At 38.9% G+C, this 25976-nt stretch overlaps 1 protein-coding gene across 1 annotated transcript; it reads right to left on the reverse strand.

Annotated features, from left to right (window-relative positions):
* Positions 1-202: 202 nt before the first annotated feature.
* Positions 203-24252, reverse strand: LOC127658087 (serine/threonine-protein kinase 40-like). The gene is made up of 11 exons (XM_052147185.1): positions 24047-24252; positions 20237-20363; positions 19960-20045; positions 18634-18777; positions 16170-16394; positions 14965-15017; positions 8405-8520; positions 5373-5517; positions 4681-4800; positions 4341-4425; positions 203-3811 (listed from the first exon to the last, which is right to left on the reverse strand). Exons 2-11 carry the CDS (start codon positions 20352-20354, stop codon positions 3593-3595), a joined length of 1311 nt encoding a protein of 436 aa, XP_052003145.1. The 5' UTR covers positions 20355-20363; positions 24047-24252; the 3' UTR covers positions 203-3592.
* Positions 24253-25976: the final 1724 nt, after the last annotated feature.

Raw genomic sequence — 25976 nt, forward strand, 5'->3', positions numbered from 1 at the left:
TTGTAATAAAATTATATACACAATACATATAAATGGGATTCTTTGAGTGGATCAAAGTGTAATACTGATATTACTAAGGTAAAAGACATAAATTGTTACAAATACTGGACATTAAACGTTAAATGAATCAAGATCATAAGTTTCATTTAGGTCACTATTATTGACACACAATCGTCAATTAAATTACACAAGGAGATTAAGGTTTTTCCATATCAAATTTATTGCTGACATGCAAGTAGAGATTTGATGAAGTACAAAAATATGTCTTTTATACAAATTTGTTTTCATTTGTACAATTACCCAGTTTTTTTTTCTTTGACACCTTTCTAACCAAGCAGCTTACAACACAAATGTTCAGGCTTTTGAGTAGCTTCATCATGTTTCATTGTACACCAGAGCTTTTACATTTTCCAGTTTTATTTAAAGATGAAAAAAAAAGTAGCAATTCTAAAGAGAAATCTCCCAAATTATCAAATATCTGCACAAAGTGGCCAAAAGAGAAAAGAAAATTGAAGTCAAAATTAAATGTTAGTTTGCAGTGTCTTTCTGTATTTGTTTATATATATATTATTTTATTTTTTTTGTACTGCAAGTCATTTGCAAAACACCCACAACCATTGCGATTTCCGCTGCACCTTGTGGCACTAATTAGAATCATGCACTAATTACTTTTAAAATGTATACAGAGCTCAACAACGTACACTTCTCATGCTGCTGACAGAATGTTGACATCACAAAACTGTCTATGCAAAGGGGCTACTGGTTTCAATTACTTGCGTAGGGGGGCATCTTAAACATAGACATCCTAACTAATTTCTTTCAACTAGGTTTCAGGTGCAAACTACACAACCACGTCAACAGCAGTCATATCGCAACCATACAGATTTGCTATGAGATAGTGGCTTTTGTTAAAATTCCTTTTAGAATTTGATTTGCTTGCAAAAGTCTGGCAATTTCACATATATCTTCCACTACAATACTGCTTTACAACCAAATATATTCACATTAAGGTGGAAAAAGACTAATGCTTTCAATGGTGGCAGGCAACATCACTTTGAAAAAGTACTAATGTGGAAACCTTCGTGTGATTCTCCAAAATAATGATAATACCCTGCACTGGGCTTTGCACTACTGACACCATTCGCCGTGGTGTTATTCACACTGGCCAGAGAGCGGTATCATCCTTGCATTACAAGATAAACTCTACATCGATTCTACATGTCATGCGAATGAGCATGATAATTTAGTTGACTTAAAAATAAAGCTATGCAAAGTCAGTCTCATTAGTGTAGCTTAATATACCAACAGGATTGTTGTGACAATTATTCAAGAATTAAAAAACAACAAAAAAACTAATAGGAACAGAGAGCCAAGAAAACAAAAACCTTCACTGAAGATAGGAGAAAAATAAACGAGAGATCACATCAATACTTTTGAGTGACATATGATCTCTACATTTACCACGGCAACAGCGCTTGGAAAAAAGACAAGAGGCGGGTGAATTATAAACAGCAAATAAATTAAAATGAAGTCACAGAAAGGTAAGGAAGTACTATCAGACTTTACTTTGAGAGAGGAAATGAAAGAGATTAAAATGACAAGCCAAGCTGCCAGTCATGAGACCTACAGTACTGAATGACCTTTTCATTTAATGACATGAGTGGAGCCAGACATAAAGGCATCGCAAACTAAAGCCACAGGTCCACAGGTCGATGCAAGCCAACCGCCTATTACACTATGATATATTCTAGCATCAAAGTACATATTCACTGCTAACTGTTGAATTGGGACTCTGTCAATAATCTAAGGCAAGATATCCCAAAATTATGCTTTTATACACATGGGTATCTTAGATACGGGATTGGAAAACAGTCAAACTAGATTATGAGAATCTGTGTCCTATGCGATATTCTCAAACAAAGTAATATTATGCAAGCAACAGACGGAGTGAATTTGATGGCATTTCATTCCTGATGATCATGAAGCATTTAAAAGGTATAGTTCACCCCAAAAATAAAATCAAATTATTTACTCACCCTTATGTGGTAATATGATTTTGACACAACTTAAGCGTGAATAAATGAGAGAATCTTTACTTTTGGCAACCTACCCCTTTAATAACCATACACGCAAATGAGGAGCAGGTGGGAAAATAACACTATACAAAAGAGTCCTCTATACAATGGGTTTTCTTTGAATCACTGAGGCCAAAAACGTTCCCATGTGGCCAAATCTTGATCCCTGAGCTGCAGCTAAATTCTGTGTGGGGAACGAAAGCACCGGAAATACAGGACATGACAGAAGATGCACTTTGATGGTTTGGCATGCTATCAGAGGGCGGGCGTTCTAGACAGAGGGACGCAAAGGGAAAGGACGGCTTAAGGGCTGTGCCTGCGGGGCTTATCTTGGCTTAGACTTCCGCATGAATGCCAGCTCAGCCACCCTGCTTCCTGACAGTTTCATCCCATAACAAGATGTCCCATCCCTTCCCGTTTTCCAAGCACAACCCTAGTGTGACACAAATTTAATCTAAAAATAATACCACTCAGCTCAGTTCTTTAGAGTCCACTGTAGTGGCATATCACATCCTTAAACTATATTTCCATTTGTGATTGGATGAATACAAAAGTCAATTGTGGCCTTGCTACCTTTTGATAGGATCAAAGCTGGAGGGGGAATAACGTACCATACTGGCTGGCTTGGATGCAAAGTTATGCTTTTTGTTGTAAGCATCAAAGCGGAATAATTTGTGACAATAGCTGCCAAGAGAAACCCATTCAAATAGAGGACAGGAAACATGTTCTGCTATGATTTCAATAATATGAGGTTATAGCTTGCTAAATTGTGATACTGAAAATCTTCAATGGAAACAAAAATAATCTTATGTAAATGCTACCACAAAAGCTTATTCGGATTATGAGGAAAAAAACAATCAATGGTTCTGACACAGAATAGTTACACAACCTCAATGCTAATGCTCTTGAGCCTGTGCTTGTCTCCCCTAACACACAGAGTCCTGCTTTCAAAACAACCAAGAGCATAGTTAAAAACGGACTGAAAAAGGAGGAAAGGGAGAGAGAAATGGTAAGAGGTAGATTTGCAGTCATAGACACAGATGAGCAATACAGACTGGTTGAGGCCAACAGAAAGTGACAGAGAGAGAAGAGAGGTTTGATCGTGGATCCGCACCTTTCCAATTGAAAGTGCTGAGGGAGAGGCTGAGTAAAGGAGAGATGAGGAAGGGAGGGTTGTGTCATTTGCTACATGATTCTGTTTGGGTATTGCTGAAAATGTGTGTGTGAGTGTGTGTATGTCAGATTTGGGCAAGGATTGGCATGGAGGTGGTGGCGGGGGTCAGTGTCTCATCAGAGTCCCGTGTGCCACCCAAAGGCAGAGTTTGTTTCCTGGGTGGATGAATGGAGCAACAGAGCGGTGAGCTATTCCTTGGTCCACGTGTGTCTGCCTGTCTCACACTGTGCATTCGCAAACACACGCACGCACGCACGCACACACACACACACACACTCTCTCTCTCTCGCACGCAAACATACAAGTGTGTGCCCAGTTCCGTGGCTTGCTCCGCTCCCAGTGACTACTTCCGGAGGAAGCGTTGGGCCAGTAATGCGGCATCCAGAGGGCTGATGGGTTGAGCATCGTGGCCGAGGCGCCTCACTGGAGGCACATTACCGAAATGTCTCTTGCTGAGGAAGTTCTTGGTCTCATGGATAGTGTTCTTCTCTTCCGCCAACAACAGCTGCTGCCTCATGTAGTTCTCAAATTCATACTGAGACGACTCTTCGGTTACTTTAGCCTGGGGGAAAAATAAGAGACTTACATCAATTGAAGTAAGCAAAAACTCTTGGAGAATGAAATGTCCAAAATTAGCAAGAACTTTTAGAGGGAGTCTAGGTGGAAGCCACTTAGCAATCTAGCTGGGAAATGAACAGTCAGGGGTGGGGTTAGGGTAGTCCCAAATAACATAGTTTATTTCCATGTCTGAATCGCTGAACTATAACATTGATCATTTTTTCAATATTTTGAATAATGCCATTTTAACATTCATATCAAATGCCGTTTTTGCAACTGTGTTGACAAATTTCCTAAGAAATAAGAAGTGTCTGTGAGACATATGAAAAGGCTCTTTTTTTTTTCTTTACATATACAGCATAGCCAAATGCTTTATATATTTTCATAGAACCATGATTTGCTACTCACAAGAGAATTGCAGGTGGTATTAGGGGGAGTGACATTCTCATTCTGGAGAGCAATTGACTGGATAAAAATCTTATTTGTATAATGTATAAAGCCTATAAAGTATAACAGCTATGAATGGAACGGACCTCCTGAAGATGTTCGGGGTGGTTAAGCTGATCATCTATGTCTGGCACAACTTGTAGAGGGCCATTCAGGGAGGACACAGATTGCCTGTGGAGATAAGAAAAAAAAAAAGTAAATGACAATTAGAAACCTTCATATCTACAGCCAGACTGCAACCTTCAAATGAATGACTGAAAGCAGCACTAGATGTTCTGTATTGTAAAAATGTGGCAAGACAACATCGCTGACCCTAGATGAAATCAGCCCAGAATTCCTATAAAGGTACTTGCAGCACTGTTGCAAGACCTCAAGGATTAACATTTGAGTGATCTCAGTTCATTGAAGACTAAAGATGGGACGCACCAGGAGGCGATGATGGCGCTTAGTGACTCCAGCACATCGGTGGCACTAAGTCTCTGCTGTGGGTCAAGAACCAAAAGCTTCCTGATCAAACATACCGTACTTTCAGATACCCGCCCATCCCTGCACAAAACAAATGCAACCAGATTATTTAAACATATGCATTTCCAAAATAAAGATTTTGCAACCTTCATTTAAAAGGATAGGGTCACACAAAAATTAAGATTCTGTCTAGAGGTAGACCGATATATCTTTTAACTTACTATACACTCATTCTAAAAACTATCGGCCAATAATCGGTTATCTGCCTTTTCCCCCATCTTAGTTATCGGTATCAACAAAATTCACAATCGGTCGACTTCTAATTCTGTCGTAATTTAATCAATCTCTTGTTGTTCCAAACCTATATGACTTTCTTCCATGGAACACAAAAGGTCACCATTCACTTTCATTGCATCTTATTCCGATACAAAGAAAGTGAAAGATAACAGAGGCTAACATTCCTTGTGTTCCACGAAAGAAGAAAGTCATACAGGTTTGGAAGTTGCAACATGAGATGGCTTAAAATAAGGGCCACTACAATACTTGCTATTCATCATTTCTAGACACATTTAGGACAAAAAATTAAATATACACCCTTACAAAACTCTATTTTGGGATTTTAAGGAACACAGAGAGAGAATGGGGACACTCACTCAGGGATGGAGTACTCTGCAGCTTTGATCTTGCGGAAGAGTTCTTGAGGTATACTGTCGTAGAATGGAAACTGGCCATAGAGCATGGTAAACAGCACCACACCGAGTGCCCACATATCACTGGGCTTACCCCTGTATGGCCGACCTGCATGGAAACACAGAGTGCACTTTCAGCAACCAGCACTGCTTGTTATTAAATGCACACAAAATGCATCAACAATGCAAACAATGGCAAAAGATTGGTTATATGCACAATTGGAAATCACCTTAAAAGCATGACATATACTTAGATACTGTATTACAGTACAAATAGACATTAGGTTTTTGTTATGAAACAAGTAACCCTGACTTAATGCCCATAAAGATAGCGCTAGTGTGGTAAGATTATACTGAAGGGAACTTGCTCAGAAATTTGCTAACTTGTTTAAGACCAATAATGGGTAAATATCACCCCTTTGAAAGCCTCAAAAAACATAAGCAATGCATTATATAAAAGAAACACATGCACCAGTAGTGTCACACCATACTTTACGGTCCCCCAAAACCTGTTCACACTCACCAAACTGCTTTGTTTACCACCATAAATGGGCAATTGAACACACAGTGCCAGAAGAGTACAAATGAGTCATAGGAGATTGTTTTAAAAGAAACACTGATGTTAATTGGATGGGTTTCTGTTTGGTAAACAGCTTGATTTGTATGGTATATATATTTCTGTACAGTACACAGCCTCTGCTTCCTCGTTGACCCTCAAATGAGAAAGCGAGACGGTACAAGAAAGAGAGCGAGAGAGCGTGCAATGGAAAAACAGTGAGAGGAAGAGCGAGAGGGAGAGAGTTATGACAGAGCAGGAAGAGTAGTTTCTTGCCGCATGACTCATTGTGATGACTCACTGAAGCAGCACTCCTTTGTTCTGCTGTCATATTTGTCTGATTTACTCCTGGCTTCTTTCGTTCATTTAACTGCCCGTCTTTAATTCACATGCTCGGAATGCAGCATCTCACCACAACATACTCCATAAATATCTCGGAAAACCCCGCAAAACATACAAATGACTTCGTAAAAGTTTGAACATATAAAGAAAATGTTGTGTAACATTTCGGGATTAATACAAGTTAAGCTCCATTATCACAGAAAATAATTTGAACTTGTTTGTAAAAAAACTTTGTTTGATATTGCAACATTTACACTGTGCGTGCACTTACAATGGAAGTCTACGGGCCAACCATTATTCAACTTCCCCCATAGACTTCCATTGTAAGTGCAAACACCGCATAGCTTGCCTTTAATATAGCAGAATATTCCAGGTTTAATACAAGTTAAGCTAAATCAACAGTATCTATGGCATAATGTTGATTACCACAAAAATGTGTTTCAACTTGTCCATCCTTTTCTTTAAAAAAAAACATACATTGAGGTTACAGTGAGGCAATTACAATGGAATGAATGGGGCCAATTTTTGTAAGGTTAAAAAGACAGAAATATGAAGCTTCTAATTTTATAAAAGCACTTAAATAATAGATGAGATTAATCAGAAGAATTAATGTGAGTTATAAAGTTGTTTAAATTGTCATTTTTATAGTCAGTTTAGGGTTTATGTTTTTTTTTTTTTTTTAAGTTTTAAAATTGGCTTAGGTTAAGGTTATTTTCACACTTTTATCACACTAAAACCATGTTTACAAACATATACTGTTTATGTCTGGTGTCTACGTTTTAACATAAAAAAATTGGCCCCCATTCATTTCTTTTGTAAGTGCCTCACTTTAAACCAGATTATGGCATTTTATAGAAAAGGAGGGGCAAGTCAAATTAGCTTTTGTGGTAATCAACATTATGCCACAAATGCTGTCAATTGACCTTAACGATCATTGAACAAGGAATATTGCTCAAATGTTGTTTAACTGTAAATGCATTGTTTAATCCAGGGTAATCCTTAATCCTGGTTTATCATGCTTTATAATTTGCATATTTGATGTGTAAACAAAGACTGGATGAATACAGTTTGGCTTTTCAATGGAACTGCTCTTCTGTAGATATGTTGCCAAGCAAATCAGCACAGTTTGTTTTTCACCTTCCAAAACATATCACAAACACACGCAAAAATGTCTTTTGATCACGGCAGTTATCGTGTTTGCCATCACTGTTGGACATTTTACCGGTTTCCCCACAGATGGAGAATGTAAACAGCGCATGACTTTACAAAGTGCATAAATATTAAATTAGGCAAGTGCTGAGGCATTATATGATTGGTTGTCTTTTGCTAAAACAACTTTCTGAAACTTTCTAACAAAGCATGGTTTCAAACTATTACCTTTGGCCCCGCAAATGCAGTGCTACCCCTGCTCCGAAGCAGGGTTTGATAAAAGCACTGTTAACACTCTCAAAATTACAATGTTGCTTTACCTGGGTAAAAAAAAAAACAATAACCCGGGATTAAGTGTAGTGTGAAAGGCTCTAAAACGTACAATTGCTGAACATGTTTTTACAAACTTAGACAAATATTTTCTGTGGTAATCGAAAGAAAGCCTTTGAGACTCTTGCAAGCCTAACTTGTATTGAACATGGAATGCTCCTCTAACAAAACAATACATGTTATCTTACAATACATTCACACTAGATATGTTACACAAACAGCGAGCCCACATACTCAGATTACATCACTGGAGCCAATTTCAGTTCCGTGGCAAAAGTGAGATTGCCTGTAAAGATTTAGTGTGTGTGTGTGACATAACTGCTGTTAATTTGATACAACGCACTGCTGAGGTCTCCCTGTGGACATGACAACAAGCTTAAGGGAAGTTTTGGTATCGGAGATGTTGATGAGCTAACATGCTCAGACACACACACACACACGCACGCACACGCACAATGACTTCAATAAAAGTAACCATCCCTCACCCCTACTGACGGTTTGTGACTGCTGTCCTGATTAGGGCTGTGTAGGTGGCTGGCTTTATGAGCTTTGATTACAGTGGTGACATGGAGGGTGAGTCATGGACACACACAAACACACACACAGGCAGGATTCTCACCGCTCAAGACATCTGGGCTGATGTAGGCTGGACTGCCTCTCTGGTCCTTTAACAGATCTTCCTCACTAACCAAATGCTTGCCAAGGCAAAAGTTTGTGATGGTGGTCCGATGAGTCCTGCAACACAAACAACACATGGATGACGTCAAATAACACCCTACTTCCCGCATTAGGTCCTGATGTTTGGATTACAATTATAAAGCTGTGGAAATCCATGTCTGTCTGTATATATGGGTGAATTTCACCCCAGAATAAATAAAAAAAAGAAATACTTTGCATAAAGAAAATGAAGCCAAGGGACATTTAAGGGACTATTCAAATTTCTTACAAAGGGACATTTTCATTACAATCAAATTTCCCCCCAAATTTCATGCGTCCGGATATTTTACTTTTGAGTTTAGTAATTCCAACTATTTGCAATGGTCATTTTTAGTAGATCTCGTTACTGTAATATGGTAAATATTTGCTTTATTACTTAATTTTCATGAAAATGATGTCACATTGAAAAAATCTTGATGTTCTTGACACGTTTTGTAAGATTCACCCTCAGAGAACCACCCTGAAATCGATAAAGCTGTGGAAACAGTGCCTTATATGTCTATGTTTATAAACACATACTTTATAAATTCATTACTTTCTCATTTAATTCGATACTGTGATTAGACTCAAAAGTGTCTAGCAATCGGAGAGGTAACATCATGTCTGCGGATGACTGATATGTGTTCACTCCCTCTAATTTAAAAGGTCTCAACGTATATCAATAGACATGGACATTGGAGTAGGTAAATCACGTTCTTACTCGAGCATGTTATACAGGACATAATATGGTATATTTTTTGTGGAAGATCACATGACATTTTTACATTGTAATATTGAAGAACATGCTGTACAATTCCAACATTGAAAACAACCTAGTATGTATGCTTTTTGATCTGATCTGACTAGCATATTCGCCAAGTTATGAGATCTTTTGTAAGTAAACATTGGAGGATATTTGAAAATGTCTTTTAATGAAGATTCTGAAGCTAAAATAAACCAATATTTGTTAACAATAGATCTGATAAAGTAAAAAATATCTAAATAACGATCAAAGACAAAAAAAATCTATTTTCAGTAAACTATGTTCCTACCTATATGAGAATTTTTTTATCAAATGCTGATTGAAACCAAATCCGTGGATATCCTCTTGAACTGAAGCGGTTGCTGAAAATGTCTATATATCAAATTCCTCTTCTGAATCAGTCTATAAAGTTAGCTTATGGGTAAACCTTTTTTCCAGAGGAAGCGGGTGAAAGTAATGTATTCTTGTCTGTTGGTTTTTGAAACACCGTGGTGGAGACTGTGTTGTTAAACTTTGAAATCAATACATCTGAAACTAATGAAGATTTTGAACTGGCATGTTTTTTGTAATTTATATTTATTTTTTTCTGGGCACGATGTTTATGAACGGTATTATTGCCTGATGCGTTATTGTTCCCATCATTATTTTCAGTTATTATTTGTTGTTCCATATGGAGTTGAACTGGAGTCTGTGGATAGATTGTTTGATTATCACCTGAAGATTTGTAGAGCTATTTAACGATTAAGAACAAGTTAATTGTTACACTGACGAAGGCAGACAGATGAAAGGTTTGTACTATTTTTATCTCCTGTTTGAGCTTAATAAATGTATTTTTAGAGTGCAGAACTTTTTGCAGTTTTATTATTTTTTATAAGAGAAGCATATAAAAATTAAACCAACCATTGTTAGGTGAGCTGTGTTTGTATCTGTGCAAACATGCCTCAGATATTTTTGTCTATTTCATTAAATCTAGTCTGTGGCAGGGAGCCATTCTGCCTTTCCAGAAAACAGAACCTAACATGACAGAACACACCGTGGCTGCACTTTTGACAAACAAGTGAGTCACCTGTGGCTTCTCACAAGCTCAAGGATGAGTAATCTTTGCACCTCAAAAAGGAAAGGATGGCGCTCATTTCATCAAGAGATATGCAATGAAAACAAGCTCAGCTACACCTGTGCATTCAAACACAAATGTAGTCGCTCGTACGTAAAAAATGCATTCATTTAAAATGAGTGAAACGAATGTGCCGGCTGATGGAGCTGAACTGGCGGGACATGCATTGTGCAAAGATTTCACAAAGTCACAGCTGTAATCTCCCTTCACTAAAAAAAACTCATATTATTCTCGGTCACATCCTCTTTTCCCATGCTTCCCCAGTTGCTGTCTCGCTTTCACACCCTGAGAGTGACAATAACACTCATGCCTTACAGCTACAAACAGGCCCGTAATTTTTCCCAGCATAGGATCTTAGTGATTTAAGGCTGATTACTGCCTTTATTTTAAAGAGCAGAGCCATGACTAGACTACATTAGAAAAGAGAGACTAGATTAGCCATGACGGGCGATTTGGATAAACTTGAGTCTTACCATCCTACACTGCAGTCTGAGAATATTTAGAGTGGGATGAAAATAATAAACCAAAATCATTAATGTTTCACACCACATGGCATATCTTTTTTCAGAAAAAGTCTGATTATGAATTTAGTGTTATGACTTTATAGTGGTCATGGCTGTATTTGTGTGTAAATATTTTTTTTTACTCCCATTTAATATATTTGTGGTGGACCAAGTGGAAATGTTGGCTGGGCAAGTAAAAATCTAAACTATTAGCCCAAACGGGCAAGCAGAAACAAATCTGAAAGAAAAAGAGGGTCTAACTGGAAAGCTTGCTTTGTCTGGCTGCATCATGACTTCAGGGCCTGTTCTTGCTCTGGTTCCCACGCTAAAAAAAGAGTCAGCTATCTTTTCTCATCAGGACCATCACATTGCTCAGCCTTCACTTCTTGCTCATGTGAAGGGACCAGAAGCCTCCTGGTCTCTATCTGCAGCTAAAATTAGCCGTTGTTGATGGGAAAAGTTAAATGGTTTGAATGCAAGAGGAAGTCTCAACGCTGAGATCTGGTTAGAACTGCCTCGGCTGGGTGAGGTTAATGTGGGATTTTGATGCAATGCTTTTGGTATTAGAGTTCCTCTGCTTAAGCAATTTGTGCATTAAGAGGAACAAAGCTACTAGTGAAAGCAAATGTGCAATCGTGAGCTCCTACTCACATTGTTGTATTTGTACATGTTTATAGTGTCTTGATAGTAGCAAACATATGGTGCACACTGAAGAGCAGATTGTGTAAGCATGGAAGGAGGGAAGAGAGTTATGAAGATGGCAAATATTTGTGACATAAGAGGAGCTTTTGCACCACTTAGTCATCCCATTATTGACAAAATTCAGATGATAAACAATGTCTGAAACATTTTTGTATAAACATTTTATATTTAGTGCAAAACAGATGGTCATGCATGCAGCTATCTGTATTATGTTGTAGTTATTATACAATTAAAGGAACGGTTCACAAAAAAGGAAAAATATCTCATAATTTGCTTACCCTCAGGCCATCTAAGATGTGTGACATTCTACTGCAGAACACAAACATAGATTTTAAAAATATCTCAGCTCTGTAGGTCAATACAATGGTGAATGGTGGCCTGAAATTTGAAGCTTGAACAAGCATATAAAGACAGCATAAAAGTAATCTTTCAGACTCCAGTAGTTGAATCCATGTCTTCAGAAGCAATGTAATAGGTGTGGGTGAGAAACAGATCAATGTTTATGTCCTTTTATTTATTTTTTACTATAAATCTCCACTTTCACTTCCTTTTATTTTTTGGCAATTCACATTCATCGTGGATGTCACCACATACTGGTCGGGCTGGTCATAGGTGAAGATTGATGGTAAAAAAGGACTAAAATATTGACCCGTTTCTCATCCACACCTATCATATCACTTTTGAAGACAGGAATTTAACCCTGGGAGTCATATTGATTACTTTTATGCTGCCTTTGTGTTTTTTGGTGCTTCAAAGTTCTGCCCACAATTCACTTGCATTGTATAGATCTACAGAGCTGAGATATTCTTCTAAAAATCTTTGTTTTAGAAGAATAATGCAGAAGAAATTCATACACATCTGGGATGGCATGAGGGTGAGAAATGATGAGAGAATTTTTTATTTTGGGTGAACAATTCCTTTAAGGATTCTGAGAGGGGGTCTCTTTTCGTGGGTTAATAACCCTTTCCGGAATTCTATTTTGCCTTGGGCAAGCCATTTTCAAGGCATGCAAGTAAAGCTTCAACCTTCTTGAATGGGGAAAGACCAAAATCTCAGACTTTTTGGCAAGATTACATTTCAATATAGTTCAGATCACGCTTAAATAATTGTATTTTAAGTATTTTCAGGCTGATCCAGCTAATGCACATACAAGTTTTGTAGTAAAGCGACAATATTCTCTTTTCATTGAAAAGCTGGACATTCTTTCCTACAGCTGCATATTGAGCATTACTTTTATTCTTTTTTTTTTTTTGATGAGCGGTCAGTCCCCTATAGCCTAATATCTCTAACCTTGCTTAGCTGCACAATTCACCTGCAGCAATCTTATCAGCCATGCTACTTTCAATCTACATCAGCCAGTTTAATTTTATTTCATATTATGCATAAACCTCCTAAACCTGCACTGAAAAAAGCTCTTGATTTGAGGCAATAAAGAGACAAAGCATCAATATAATGTGTTGGAATCTTAGCTTAGAACGCCAACAGATAAAGCGATCACTTTTAAAGACCCAGGCTCCTTGTTTATGTAAAAGAGTGTACATGTCACACACTACTTATGACTAATGCCTAGTACTTTCTATTCCACCCAAAGCCAACAGTCTGCCGGCTGAGCAAGGTCACACAGACAGTCGTTATGAGCAGAGGGAAAAATGAGAGAGCCCTGCCAGTGTTACGTGTGCGAGTGACTCAGCTCTGAGCTATGGATCCTTTGGCACAGGGCTGTATTATCTCCAGCTGGGACACAATGTTCTGGTCTCCTGTCAAACCGAAGCAGACAGACCAGATTGCTCGGTTTCATCACCATAGAGTCCAGTGACCAGCGTGTGTGTGTGTATAATATATATATGTGTGTGTGGATGTTTTCTATGACATTCAGCCATCCAATACTGGTCTGTGCCTGTCCTCGTAATTGACTACTGCAGAGCAGGTGAACAAATTCTGACTCAACAACGACACATGCAACATATCAAAGATGAAAAATTCCCCTAAACTGACAACCTTTTCCCAAAACATGGAGCTGTATTCAAATCACCCTGAAAGATCACGTGTTGCTGTTTTCATATTTCAGAAACAGCTCTGAACTTGTCAACTCACCGAATTTAGCAGGCTATACCGTGCCTGCTGGTGTATTTGCATATGTTTTTTACAAACACACCAGACAAACTAATAATTTGTTGGCATTTTGTTGGTTTTTATTGACAGGACAGGAGATTAGAGAAGACTATAAATGATGGGTAGAATAGGGGTGATGGAATTGTAGCAAGCTGTATTCGAACATTTCTTGCATGAGCACCAAGGCTCGATCTGCTGGAACACATGTGCCAACTGCTAGGCCATGGATCTGACACGACCATTAAAGGGATACTTCACCCAAAAATGAAAATTATTTCATAATTTACCCACCCGTATGTTGTTCCAAACCGGTTTGATGTTTTTCTTCTTCTGTAGAACACAAAAGAAAGTGTTTTGCAGAATGTTAGGGACTGATAGCCTCAGGCACCAATCACTTTTATTGTATGGAAAAAAAGATTAAATGAAAGTGTAAGGTGATTGTGGCTGTCAGTCCCTAACATTCTGCCAAACAGCTTTTGTGTTTTGAACAACATGAGGGCAAAATGCATGTTGCATCAGGCATACTTTTGATGCAACAAGCCAGGACTTAAGAAATACAGTTGCCTGTGAAGAAACATGGAAGGGAGGGGAGAAGATGAAAGCCAAGAGCCAGACTCCTGTCTTTACACATGCCACTGAGCTTATATGGTGTGTCGTAATTAGACAAGCTGTGCACTTATGTGACCAAACTGCACTATGCGAGAAGTCAACAGCGAGCAACACATGCTGGCAAATGTGACAGGCAGAACTGAGGATTTTCATTTAGTCAGTGAGTCTCTCGTTCCTTCGGGACATTTTAAATGACAGAGACAACGGAACCATAGTCAGAAGTACTTCAGCAGCCTCTCGTTCCACACACTCATGGCTTGAAAGCATGACAAATGCACGCATTGCATATGATGTTTGGAGAGTGCTTTACAGATGAGGAATTGGGAATTCCACTGGGCCTATCCGATCGATACTGCTTGCTGCCCTCGGATGCCTTCTTGCCAGGCATGTGCGGTTTCACCCCCTCACTGTGTGCCTGCCAACCATCTCCTCTCCTTTTTTCCAAGGAACAAACTGGGGCACGTTTCATGCCGACTCGTTTTAACTGAGACAGTTTCACACTGCTCAATACCCCTCCCTTCCCTGCCTGTGGGGATGAATCATGCGCTCACTCAGACCCCAGGAGGAGGGAGGTCAATGGGGCCAGATGGTGCTGACAAAGGGCTCAGTGCAGGTGGGCCCAGAGGCACAGAGAACTCCACCAGCACTGCAGGTTGAGGACAAGAGGAGTGGTGTCTTACCTTTTATTAAGCACCATGTTTCCAAGCTTCAAGTCACGATGGACGATGTTCTTCTGCAAAGGCAATAGCAGTGTTCCATTACACTTTCTATAGGCAACACTTTGGAGAACATCCAACCTGACAATTAGCATAATATTTGTATAAATTGTGAAACATTATCGAATATAAAAAGGAATATTCCATGTTCTGTACAAGTTAAGCACAACTGACAGCATTTGTGGCATAATGATTACCACAAAACATTATTTTGACTCGTCCCTCCTTTTCTTTACAAAAAGCTAAATCTAGGTTACAGTAAGACACTTACAATGGAAGTGAATGGGGACAATTTTTTAGAGGGTTTAAATGCAGAAATGTGAAGCATCTAATTTTATAAAAGCACTTATATTAATTCTTCAATTAAAACTCATGTATTATTTGAGCTGTAAAGTTGTTGAAATCATGATTTTTACAGTCGTTTTAGGGTGTATTGACATCATCGTGGCAACAAAGTAGAAACATTGGCTATAACTTTACACCGAAAAGGTTAGCAAGTGATTTACTCATACTAAATCATGTTGACACACATATTGTTCGTCTTGTTGCAATAATTTTAAAATACTGAATATTTTAACGTTTACGGATTGCCCCATTCTTTTCCACTGAAAGTGGCTCATTGTAAAAAGTCAAGGGGCAAGTCCAGACACATTTTTATGGTAATCAATATTATGCCACAAATGCTGTCAATTGAGCTTAACTTGTATTGAACCTGGAATATTCCTTTAAGATGAGCACCTTTAAAGTCAATATAAATCATTCTTAATCCATTTTACTTCAATGAAAATGCAAATGTAGTGTGGAAATTTAGTTTCAGAGCAACTTCCTGTTCGGAACTTCTTTACCAAACAGGAATTAATTGAACAGTAAAAAAGTGGGCATTCCACAACAAAATGGCCCAACACATCTTTTTATAGTACATGACAGGTGGTTGGAAGGGAGGAATTGGAAGTAAAAAAATAACTTGGTGAAATCAGTCAAAAAGGAAAGTTGTTTGAGGCGGAGCACCTTATTTTAATTATGAAGACAGTACTTTTTCTTTTGAATAATGTGCAACACTGGATTATACTCGTTAAAGACCGATGAATGTGAATTAAGAAAGTAAACAGCCAATGGTCAATTTCACGTTGACTTACTAATCCAATAACTGGCCCAATATGGCGACTCACCTTATGTAATGCCTCCACCACTCTCACTACATCGTAGAAAATGACGATGGCCTCACGCTCGCTCAGCCGCTTCTCTTTAATAACATAATGCTGCAGGTTGATTAGGTCGGCTGTCTTGTCACTGAAGTCATGGGCGCAGAGGCAGTCAAGCACCAGACATATTCGCCTCTTCATCTTTCGTACTTTGTTGGCCTCCATGTCCTCCACAACCTCACAGGAGCGGTCCTAAAACAGAATAAGCAATGCCAATTTGCATTAGAAAACTTGCAAGCACAGCATAGAAGAGATACCATTTCCACTTTGACCTCAAACAACCCAATTTGCATGTGTGCATTTAAAAAAAGCACATATGTACACAACCACATCATTGTGCCTCTGAAAGAAGCTAAGATGCAAATACAGCATTTAAAGAATAAGCTGACATTAATGGACTAGTGGAACACACAAGACATCCGCCGTTCTGCTCTTCCCCAAATAACTCGTCATGTGGTATAAATGTTGAAAGCCCTTTCACGGTCACCTGAGACTGGGGTCAAATGAAGGCCATGAATTGATCAGCAGTGTGGTTTGTGTTTGTAATGACTGTGCTTCCGAACACAAGAGGCGATCCATAATTAACTGGCCCACTCTAGAGAGGAGCTATAATAAACCAATCAATAGAGCAAGCTTCGATGAATGGCCCCGACAGCTTAGTACAGCTTGTTCTGAGGCTGATTTCTACCGGAGAAGTAAGGAGAGGGGTAGATATTGTGGAAAAGTAGACGAAAGGGAGGGGGAGAAAAAAAAAAAGTGTCTCACTGAGAGAAAATAAGTGGTGAGTCACTCCAAGCACAAGGAATAATAACAAGAGTGGTGGTGGTGTAGTGGGCTAAAGCACATAACTGTTAATCAGAAGGACGCTGGTTCGATCCCCACAGCCACAACTATTGTGTCGTTGAGCAAGGCACTTAACTCCAGGTTGCTCCGGGGGGATTGTCCCTGTAATAAGGGCTCTGTAAGTCACTTTGGATAAAAGCATCTGCCAAATGTATTCATGTAAATGAATAATAATTATTTATTTTTTTGTTTGTACCAAAACAGTCATTTTCCACCCTGTCTCTGGCCCTCTGTCTGAAATGCTCGGTTTTAGCTCTCTCACCCTTTAGGACTTAAATGTAAATGCCCACTGTTCTGATTGGAAAATATCATGCAGCCCCTCAAATACAACTATATTTGAAACTCAATCGGAAGAAAGTGAACAACAAGCTCCACAACAATATAAAGCTAAATTTCATGGTTTACACAATGTACATACAACACATTTCATCCAAATACATTAAACTGTTCACTCAAGTACCTTAGCTATAAAAGTCATGACATTTGAATGAAACGGTTTACTTAAGGTTTTGCATCAGGTTCAATAGTTTTTAACTGCCCAATCTTTAATAATGCTCATTTAATAACAGTTCCTTTGCAAAGCTTGAATATATTGACTGGTTAACAAGAAATCTATGTAGATATCAGATGCTGAAATGTTCTGAATATGCAAATGTTGGATGCTTCAATAAGCTTCAACAGGCCAAAGCAGAGACACTGGTCTTCACATCTCACATCTTCCTTGTTTGTTTGTTTTTTTACACACAGAATGGCATATGTTTCTCCCAGTCAGTGGCAGCAGCAGAATGAGACAAGTTTTTGTTCACAACAGCACAGCTCTTGTAACTTGACATGACACCTTGCAAAAGCTGCACAAGATGCATGATAATGTCAAAGCCTTTCGTCTGCTGCATGTTTATGTAGAAAAACATTTAAATCTAGATAGGCATATGAAGGTGTCCTGTGCAAGTCTCATTAAAAGTGTAGATGAATCTCCCACGACAGGCCCTTTCTCATCTTCACCTGTGTGACTGACTGAGCACCAGTGGGCTGGGGCCAAGGGTGCAATGACAAAAAATAGGCGTTGATGTCTTACTAAAGAGGCGGACATATGCACATCCTTTTGGCCTCACAAGTTCCACAAATTCTAAATGAGCAGTTTCTGGAGCATGGTTTAAATAAATGCTCTTTTTCTATTAATACGTTTTCAGTTCTGAAACTTACAGTATGTTTTATAGCACAATGACCTCTTGAATGTCAAAAATAAAATCAAGGAAAATTGTATTCTTCATGTCATGACCGTTTTAATTGAACTTCTATGCGAACACTAGATGGACATCTTTGACCATTGTACAGCGTCAGGCTTCCCCAGTGTTGAGAGTAGCAGTGCGACATTTTTAGACACTGTGTCTAGTCAACTTTCATACATGCATCTTGAGATATCTGCATTGTTTCATTCTATTCGTTTTAATCCTTCTAGCTTTTTTTTTTTAAATGCAAAGACATGTTCACTGTGAGAGGCCCCTAACAAGGTAATTTCATAAGATGTATTTTATATGCATGAATCCTGTGAATACATGATCTACCGCCAAAATGTAATTGATCTTACCTGGAATAGGCCATGGTGGTGCACCACTCCCTCTTGGTTGGAGAGCAGTGACAGTAAAGAGTACTCTGTATGCAGCAACATTTTGCCCTGCCTTTCTTCCTGCGTCTCTCCTGCAGTGTCCCCACGCTCTTCCAGGGTCAGTATCTACAAAAAAATAAAATAAAAGGCCAATGGTAAGAGGCCACGACCTCAACAATGCCATACCATACACCCCAAGATCCTATCCTAAACCTTTCTGGGAGTTTCTTATCTCCACTGTGATGCCATACTAAGCCATCAACGATCTTGAGGCAATACAGAGGATCCATTAAAGGCTTTATCTACAGATAGGAACAAAGATAAGTCCATCGCATGTCATTCAACAAGTCCATACAAGACATCTGGACAGCTTAGGGACACTAGACTCTGGGGCATAAGAGTGGGGTCAATAGGTCTGACTCCAGGTTGACTAGCATCTTTCAATGAAGCCCATCCAATAACAGACTGATCTACAAGTAAAGAGCCCAAGGGTTTGATGTTTTGCTCTGAACCAGATTCGGTCATGAACTGCACAGTATTGTAGAGATTTGTAGAGGCAGGTCAAAGGTTCATGCAAACAGTGAGAGACACAGGGGCTTTTGTTTTCAGACAGGGTCTCACCACCCTGACCAGGACATGTTTGAATCACATGAGAGTTATTTTTTTATGGAGATACAGTGAAAGATACCAGAGATGTATAAGGAACAGGCAGTCTGCATTATTTCAACGTTGTTTTTTAAAAATCATGTTTATTGACCAAAATTCCTGGTAAAAAAAATACACTACCCATGTTCCTGAGGAGAGAAAAGCCACCAATTGGAGAATCACTGCATACAAATCACAGTAAGACAGCCTGGCAGTGACTGCCCCATTATATATATATATATATATATATATATATAAAGTGACTCCAGCAAGGTCTTCCAAGCAAACAAATTGGCACGGATGATAGGGAGGGTAGAGACACATGAGGCAACCTCCTCATGGTCGTTGTAATGTGTGGTTCTTGCTCTCTGTAGGGCGTGTGGTGAGTTATGTGTGGATGCCACGGAGAAAAGTGTGGGCCACCACACACGCTACACCTCCACTGTAATGCGCTCAACAAGCCACATGATAAGATGCGCGGATTGACGTCTCCGACACGGAGGCAACAGAGATTCGTCCTCCACCACCCAGATTGACACAAGTCACTACACCACCAAGAGGACATAGAGCACAATTGGAATTCCAAATTGGGGAGGAAAAAAGAAAATAACTGCCCAGGGCCATTACCAAGTTGGCCATTGTGTGGACTTTGAAGATATTCACCTTAAGCTGGTAGAAATCATCCGTCCCATCCTTTCTGGCAAGGCACTGCGCTATACTCTGCACAGGAGAGTTTCCCAGCCGTGGGCCTGCAGAGAAAAGGAAGTAAAAAGAGATGGAGTGAAGAGTTGTATGTAGATGTAAAAGTGAAACAGTCAATCCAACACATTCCAGGAATACTTTTCGATCCAAGGCTTCTAAATGGAGATCATCTCTTCTCACACACAAACACAAAGCTAGTACTGAAGTGTTGTTACCTTGCATTGCCAAGGAGCCTTACCTAAAACAAAGGGCCCAGCTCTTTTAGCATTGCTGCCTGATATCCCAGGACAGAGGAGCTTGCTGGGTCTGCCAGATGACTCTCCAGCACCTCGTTCCGAAGCACGGCGTTTGGACATTTCACAGATCTGCAAAAGACAATGAGAGGGCATCAATTCACAATTGCTGAACTTAATTGCTGACCAACATAATATAAATAATATGCCAACAGAAAAATGTGGGACATCTTAACTAAAACATTTATGCATTAAAACAATAACAATGATCCTCCGTGCACCAAAACAATGTAGTCCTAAGACACTGACTTGAAGAATAATAGCCAACCTCAACTGAGTACTTCCAAAAAGTGAGAGTTATAAAAGAAAAAGGGGTGAAATAACAGATGGGAGAAGGGTGATTTAGCAAAAGTAATTCCCTTGCCGACACCTCAAAACAGTCAGCCATCATTAACAGCTCTGCCCCTGTGTGAATGACAACCCATCAGGTCCATTTCCACAAGTAAAGACTAGCAGCATGTATGAATACTGTTGATATGACTTCCCTGATGGACAATAGGAACCCATTCAAAAATGGTGCCATTGGCCACAACTTGGTTGAGAATGGCAAACATTGACAACAGCTTGCATCACCTTTTTTGTGTTGAGTGAGTCCCCCTTTAATAAAAGATCAAGTCCACTAAAATAACCTCTCTCAATCTTGAAACCTAATTCTGCAATTTCAGATTTTTTTAATCCTTCCATTCCTTAATCGGCATTGGTTTATCTGCAAATCTTTTATGCGTAATCTGCATATTACAAGATTCAGTTTTTGGCTGACGTTGTAACCAGGAATGTCAAACCACTGAACATTTGCAAAAGTCAAAAAAATTGGAATATCACATGCAGTGCATCAACAATGGTGCAACGATTCATAAAATCAGACATTCAAGATAATGCCTATATTAAATATCTATGGGCTGTTAATCACAGAGGATGTCTGCTTGTTTGTTGGGAAAAGGGCCCTTGAAATAATCTGATAAACGTATGCGCCTTGCTGCAAACGCGAATTTTGCTGTTGTTTAAAACATGCCGAAATATGTTTTGTTGTAACCCACACTTTGTCGCCAATGCCATTAACTTGTACTCAACCAGGAACACAATATTTTATTTCAATTAGTTTAATTTCATATCTGAGTGCGTCTATCGTCTCTAATGCAACAGCTTTGACGATGATGTTTTAAACGTTGCAAAAGCATGTTTATCTGACTTTCAACAGAAAGCGGTGGCCTTTAAATCGAGTGAGTTTACCGTGTCCCTTTAACGGGCTGTGAAAATCTCCTCTGCCGACCGAAGGGCCATTTAACAACTTACCTATATTAAATATCTATGGGCTGTTAATCACAGAGGATGTCTGCTTGTTTGTTGGGAAAAGGGCCCTTGAAATAATCTGATAAACGTTGCTTGCATTGCAGTGAAAAGCAAGTGGTGCTAAGGACAGATACAGTGTGATGCACACAAGAACTGGGGTTTGCACTGGTAACAATTTGTCAAAAATATGAAAGGCTGCTGTTTGACACAGACGGTAGCGTGACACACGCAGCCTCCAGACATCATATCACCATGAGATGGGGGTGGGGGAGTGCATTTAGCATTACAGCCAGTTCAGCATCCGCTGGGCGGATCAACTCCAAACAAATGAAGGGACATTCAAATGAAATCCTAATAATACAACAGCAATCAATCTGCTCTAATGGACTATCGAATAGGACAAATTTTGCACTGTGTTTGGAATTCTGAGTTGAACTGGTATTAAAGGGACAGTAAACCCAAAATGTTATTATATTGTTCAAAAAAGTATGACTTTCCATGTTCCAAGGACAACAAAGTCATACGAGTTTAGAACAACATGAGGGTCAGTAAGTGACCATTTTCATTTTAGGGTGAACTATCCGTTTAAATGAAGTCACGATTCACATCTTAGCTGGAAGCTTCATTCTTGTGCGATTTGGAATGAAAGAATATGCCTCCAAATATTTGCTATAATTTTGCAACCGACCACACAGCTTGTGTCGAGGGCGTACAGCTGACAGTTATCGTAGACCAATTCACACATTTGCAGCCTTTTGTCTTTCTGGAACCAGACTGTTGACAACATGACAGACGGAGGTGAGAGACGTGATTGCTTTCTCATCAACCCATTTGACATGCATTATTGGACTATTTGAGATCTGATATCTTCAAAAGCATAATGGCACACTGCAAAGCGAGACCGTGTGAGTGCATTTGCTTGCTGCAAAGATTGAGAACTTGGGATCTGAATGGAACAGAAATAATTAATGAATGGCATCAAACCATCTGTAATCATTTGAGGTCATGCCAAACAAGCATGCATTTCTCTCACTGACACTAATGCACATATGCATACCAAGAGCTCAATGCTCAATTAATTTCAGAGCAAGTCTGGTAAATTGACTTCTTAGGAAGTATGACATCATTAACAACAATAGTTACCATGAGAGCCCAAGTCACAACAAATTAGCTCAGTGGCAGTGATCAGTGCTTTACACTGAAAATTGGAACTTTGCAACCAATGCAATCTCTCTTCCCAATGAATAAACAAGGTTAAATAAAAGATTCCTCACTCGGAGTGTTTATCAGATTTGTTTTTGAGGGCTGCAAGGATGAGAGTAGTACAACGGCACACATCAGGGAAGTGAAATATCAACCCTGCATGATTTAAACTCTCCTCTTCCCAGTGTAGCAAAGGATTGTAATATTTTATGAGATCTAAATATACTAGCTTTCACTTCACGAAGGGCAGAACTTGACACCAACAATTTAAGAGCTGGATGAAACCCGTCTCACTTGTTTGATATTTAGATGTATAGATTTGTCGTTTGTAAAAACAAGTGACAAATGCTTCCATTTAAAGTTAAACGACTGCAGAGGGAAAATAGAGATGACTGCTGCTGCAACATGACCACAGGAGAAACAAGAAAGCATGCGTCAACGTTGTCAGTCAGAGGCAAGAATAGTCCGTCTGATATTGTTACTAATAAATATAAAGACTTATATCAGTGTATCTTGGGAAACCAAGTTCGTTCCCACATGCAATTATTACCCTGGTTGACTAATCGTAACATTTTCAAGCGAAACTAAAAGGAATCTCCCAAGTTCAATACAAACAGAGTGTCGCATAATGTTGATTATGTAGACCACAAAAATAATTTCAACTAAAGAATAAAAACATCGTGATTACTGTAAAGTATACAGTATGCGCGATAAAATGATTTTAGCGTGATAAAATAAGTTTACTAACATTGCCTGGGTAAAGTTATCACCAAAACTAGAATAACATGGTTCTGTTGTCATGACAACTAAATTGTATTGGATTTAACTTCACATGGATAATGGAAGTAAGCGATTTCAATGCACTAAAATCACGTATACTTGTAATCCAGTGTGTATTTGAGCGTTCATACACTGGCCCCATTAACTTTCATTGTATGCGCCTTGCTGCAAACGCGAATTTTGCTGTTGTTTAAAACATGCCGAAATATGTTTTGTTGTAACCCACACTTTGTCGCCAATGCCATTAACTTGTACTCAACCAGGAACACAATGTTTTATTTCAATTAGTTTAATTTCATATCTGAGTGCGTCTATCGTCTGTAATGAAACAGCTTTGACGATGATGTTTTAAACGTTGCAAAAGCATGTTTATCTGACTTTCAACAGAAAGCGGTGGACTTTAAATCGAGTGAGTTTACCGTGTCCCTTTAACGGGCTGTGAAAATCTCCTCTGCCGACCGAAGGGCCATTTAACAACTTACCGAAACCGCCGAGGGAATCCTCTGTCGTACACTAATTCCCACTCATTTCTGGACGATTATATGTTCAGCAGGGGTGCATTAACATTTTACACTCCACAAGCCGCGGTCTGTTTCAAGCGAACTCTATAAATTTCACGATTAACAACAGGGGTTTTGAGGGAAAAGCCTTCTTCAGGACAACTGATCACATCTTTCCATAGCCGCACCACCTGACAACGGAAATGACGCACGTGCTGTGAGTGACGGAGCGGATCGGCCAATAGGAAAGCCTCTTTTGAGTCTCCACCTCCCTTACCGTGCATACTTGAGATTGGCATTCTTTGCGCGTGGTCTAAGAATTTACGCACTATGTAAATTAGCACACTAGCACACTGCCAAATATGAATTAAGTATTGTATACTTTTGTAGAAAACACAAATTTGACGTATTGCTATGGAGATCAATCGTCTTCCTTTGAATTAAATAAAAAATATTGACCAATGCAATCAGAATCAGATTTCTCTCATTCTATGTACTGTGTACAGTACTTGATATTATTGATATTGGCTACCCCTGATGTTGGTTTGTTTTGTTTTTTGCTCTTTCTCCTTGACTATTTCACTCTTGAAACAATACAGACAGATATTGGTAACTATAGACCTTGTAAACATGCATACTGAACTAAACAGCACACAGATTAACTAAATGGCACATGACACATACACCAAGAGTACACTACATAAATGATTGACAGTTATCTTGAATATTTCAAAGTGTTCTCTTTATTTATGTGAGTGCAGCAAACCTCATGGGTTTCTTGCATGCAGAAGACACTGGAGATCAGATCCAATTTTAGATCCCCCCAAACTAAACAACCTCACCCACGCTGGCAAGTTTCTATTCAGTGGGCTGGTACAGGGCAGCATGTCAAACAGAGTGTTTTTAAAGGGCAGTAACTGATTTAAGGCTGTGTTGTCTTCCTGCCTTGACTCAGCATGGCCTTTGCCTTAAACCACATGAAACACTTTTATAAGCCTGTGGCTAAACACTGGCCAACCCACAGTGTGTGGGGTGGAAACTGTGAATCATACTTTGCTAGTGCCCATGCCTGATAAAGACATAGAGAAGCAGTGAAATTGTAAAGCCTGCATGGACAATTTCATGAGCACACACACCAATGTCTGGACAGAGCATGCATAGTCTACTTTCTGAATGCATACCTCTGTTTCTTTACATTACTTCAAATAACCTTTGGTCTTGCAATACGTGTCATACTGGAATAACAATAGATATGAAACACATTTAAAATGTTGTTTGTTCACTTGTGGCATAATTCCAATACTGCTTTAGCATCACTTTGCAAAGTTCTTTTTCATGCTGTTTCAAAATGCAGTTCCTCAAAATCTGATTATAGACAATAGGTAGATTCTTATGTCTTATATTTTGATGATATTTAATAGAATTATTGAGTCACCCACTATAGTAGGCAATACTGAGCTGTGCCCAAGTGATTCTTATTTTTGTCTCAATAGATCTATGTTATATGCTTGAAAACTGAATGAACATATCAGCTTCACATTTCTTTTCTTTATTGCCAGAAACTAAATTAATGTATACTGTATGGAAAATCAATATATGTGTATTTAGAATCATATCATTCATTTACTCTCATGCAAACCCAGGTGTGTATGCCTTTCTTCTGTGGAACACAACTGAAGATTTTTCAAAGTATATCTCAGCTCTGTAGGTCATTTTAATCATCAGGTCATCAGGGTCCAAAACATTGAAGCTCCAAAAAGGACATAATAAAGCTAGCATATAAGTAATCCATATGATTCCAGTGTTTAAAATACATAATGTCAAAATATGTTGTGCTGTGGGAGTTTAAAAAAAAAAAGCCCAGATAATGAAAATCACAAGCTCTTTCCCACTGAGAAACAATTGTGACAGC

The sequence above is a fragment of the Xyrauchen texanus genome, chromosome 17 (assembly GCF_025860055.1).
Source record: "Xyrauchen texanus isolate HMW12.3.18 chromosome 17, RBS_HiC_50CHRs, whole genome shotgun sequence".
Lineage (NCBI taxonomy): Eukaryota > Metazoa > Chordata > Actinopteri > Cypriniformes > Catostomidae > Xyrauchen > Xyrauchen texanus.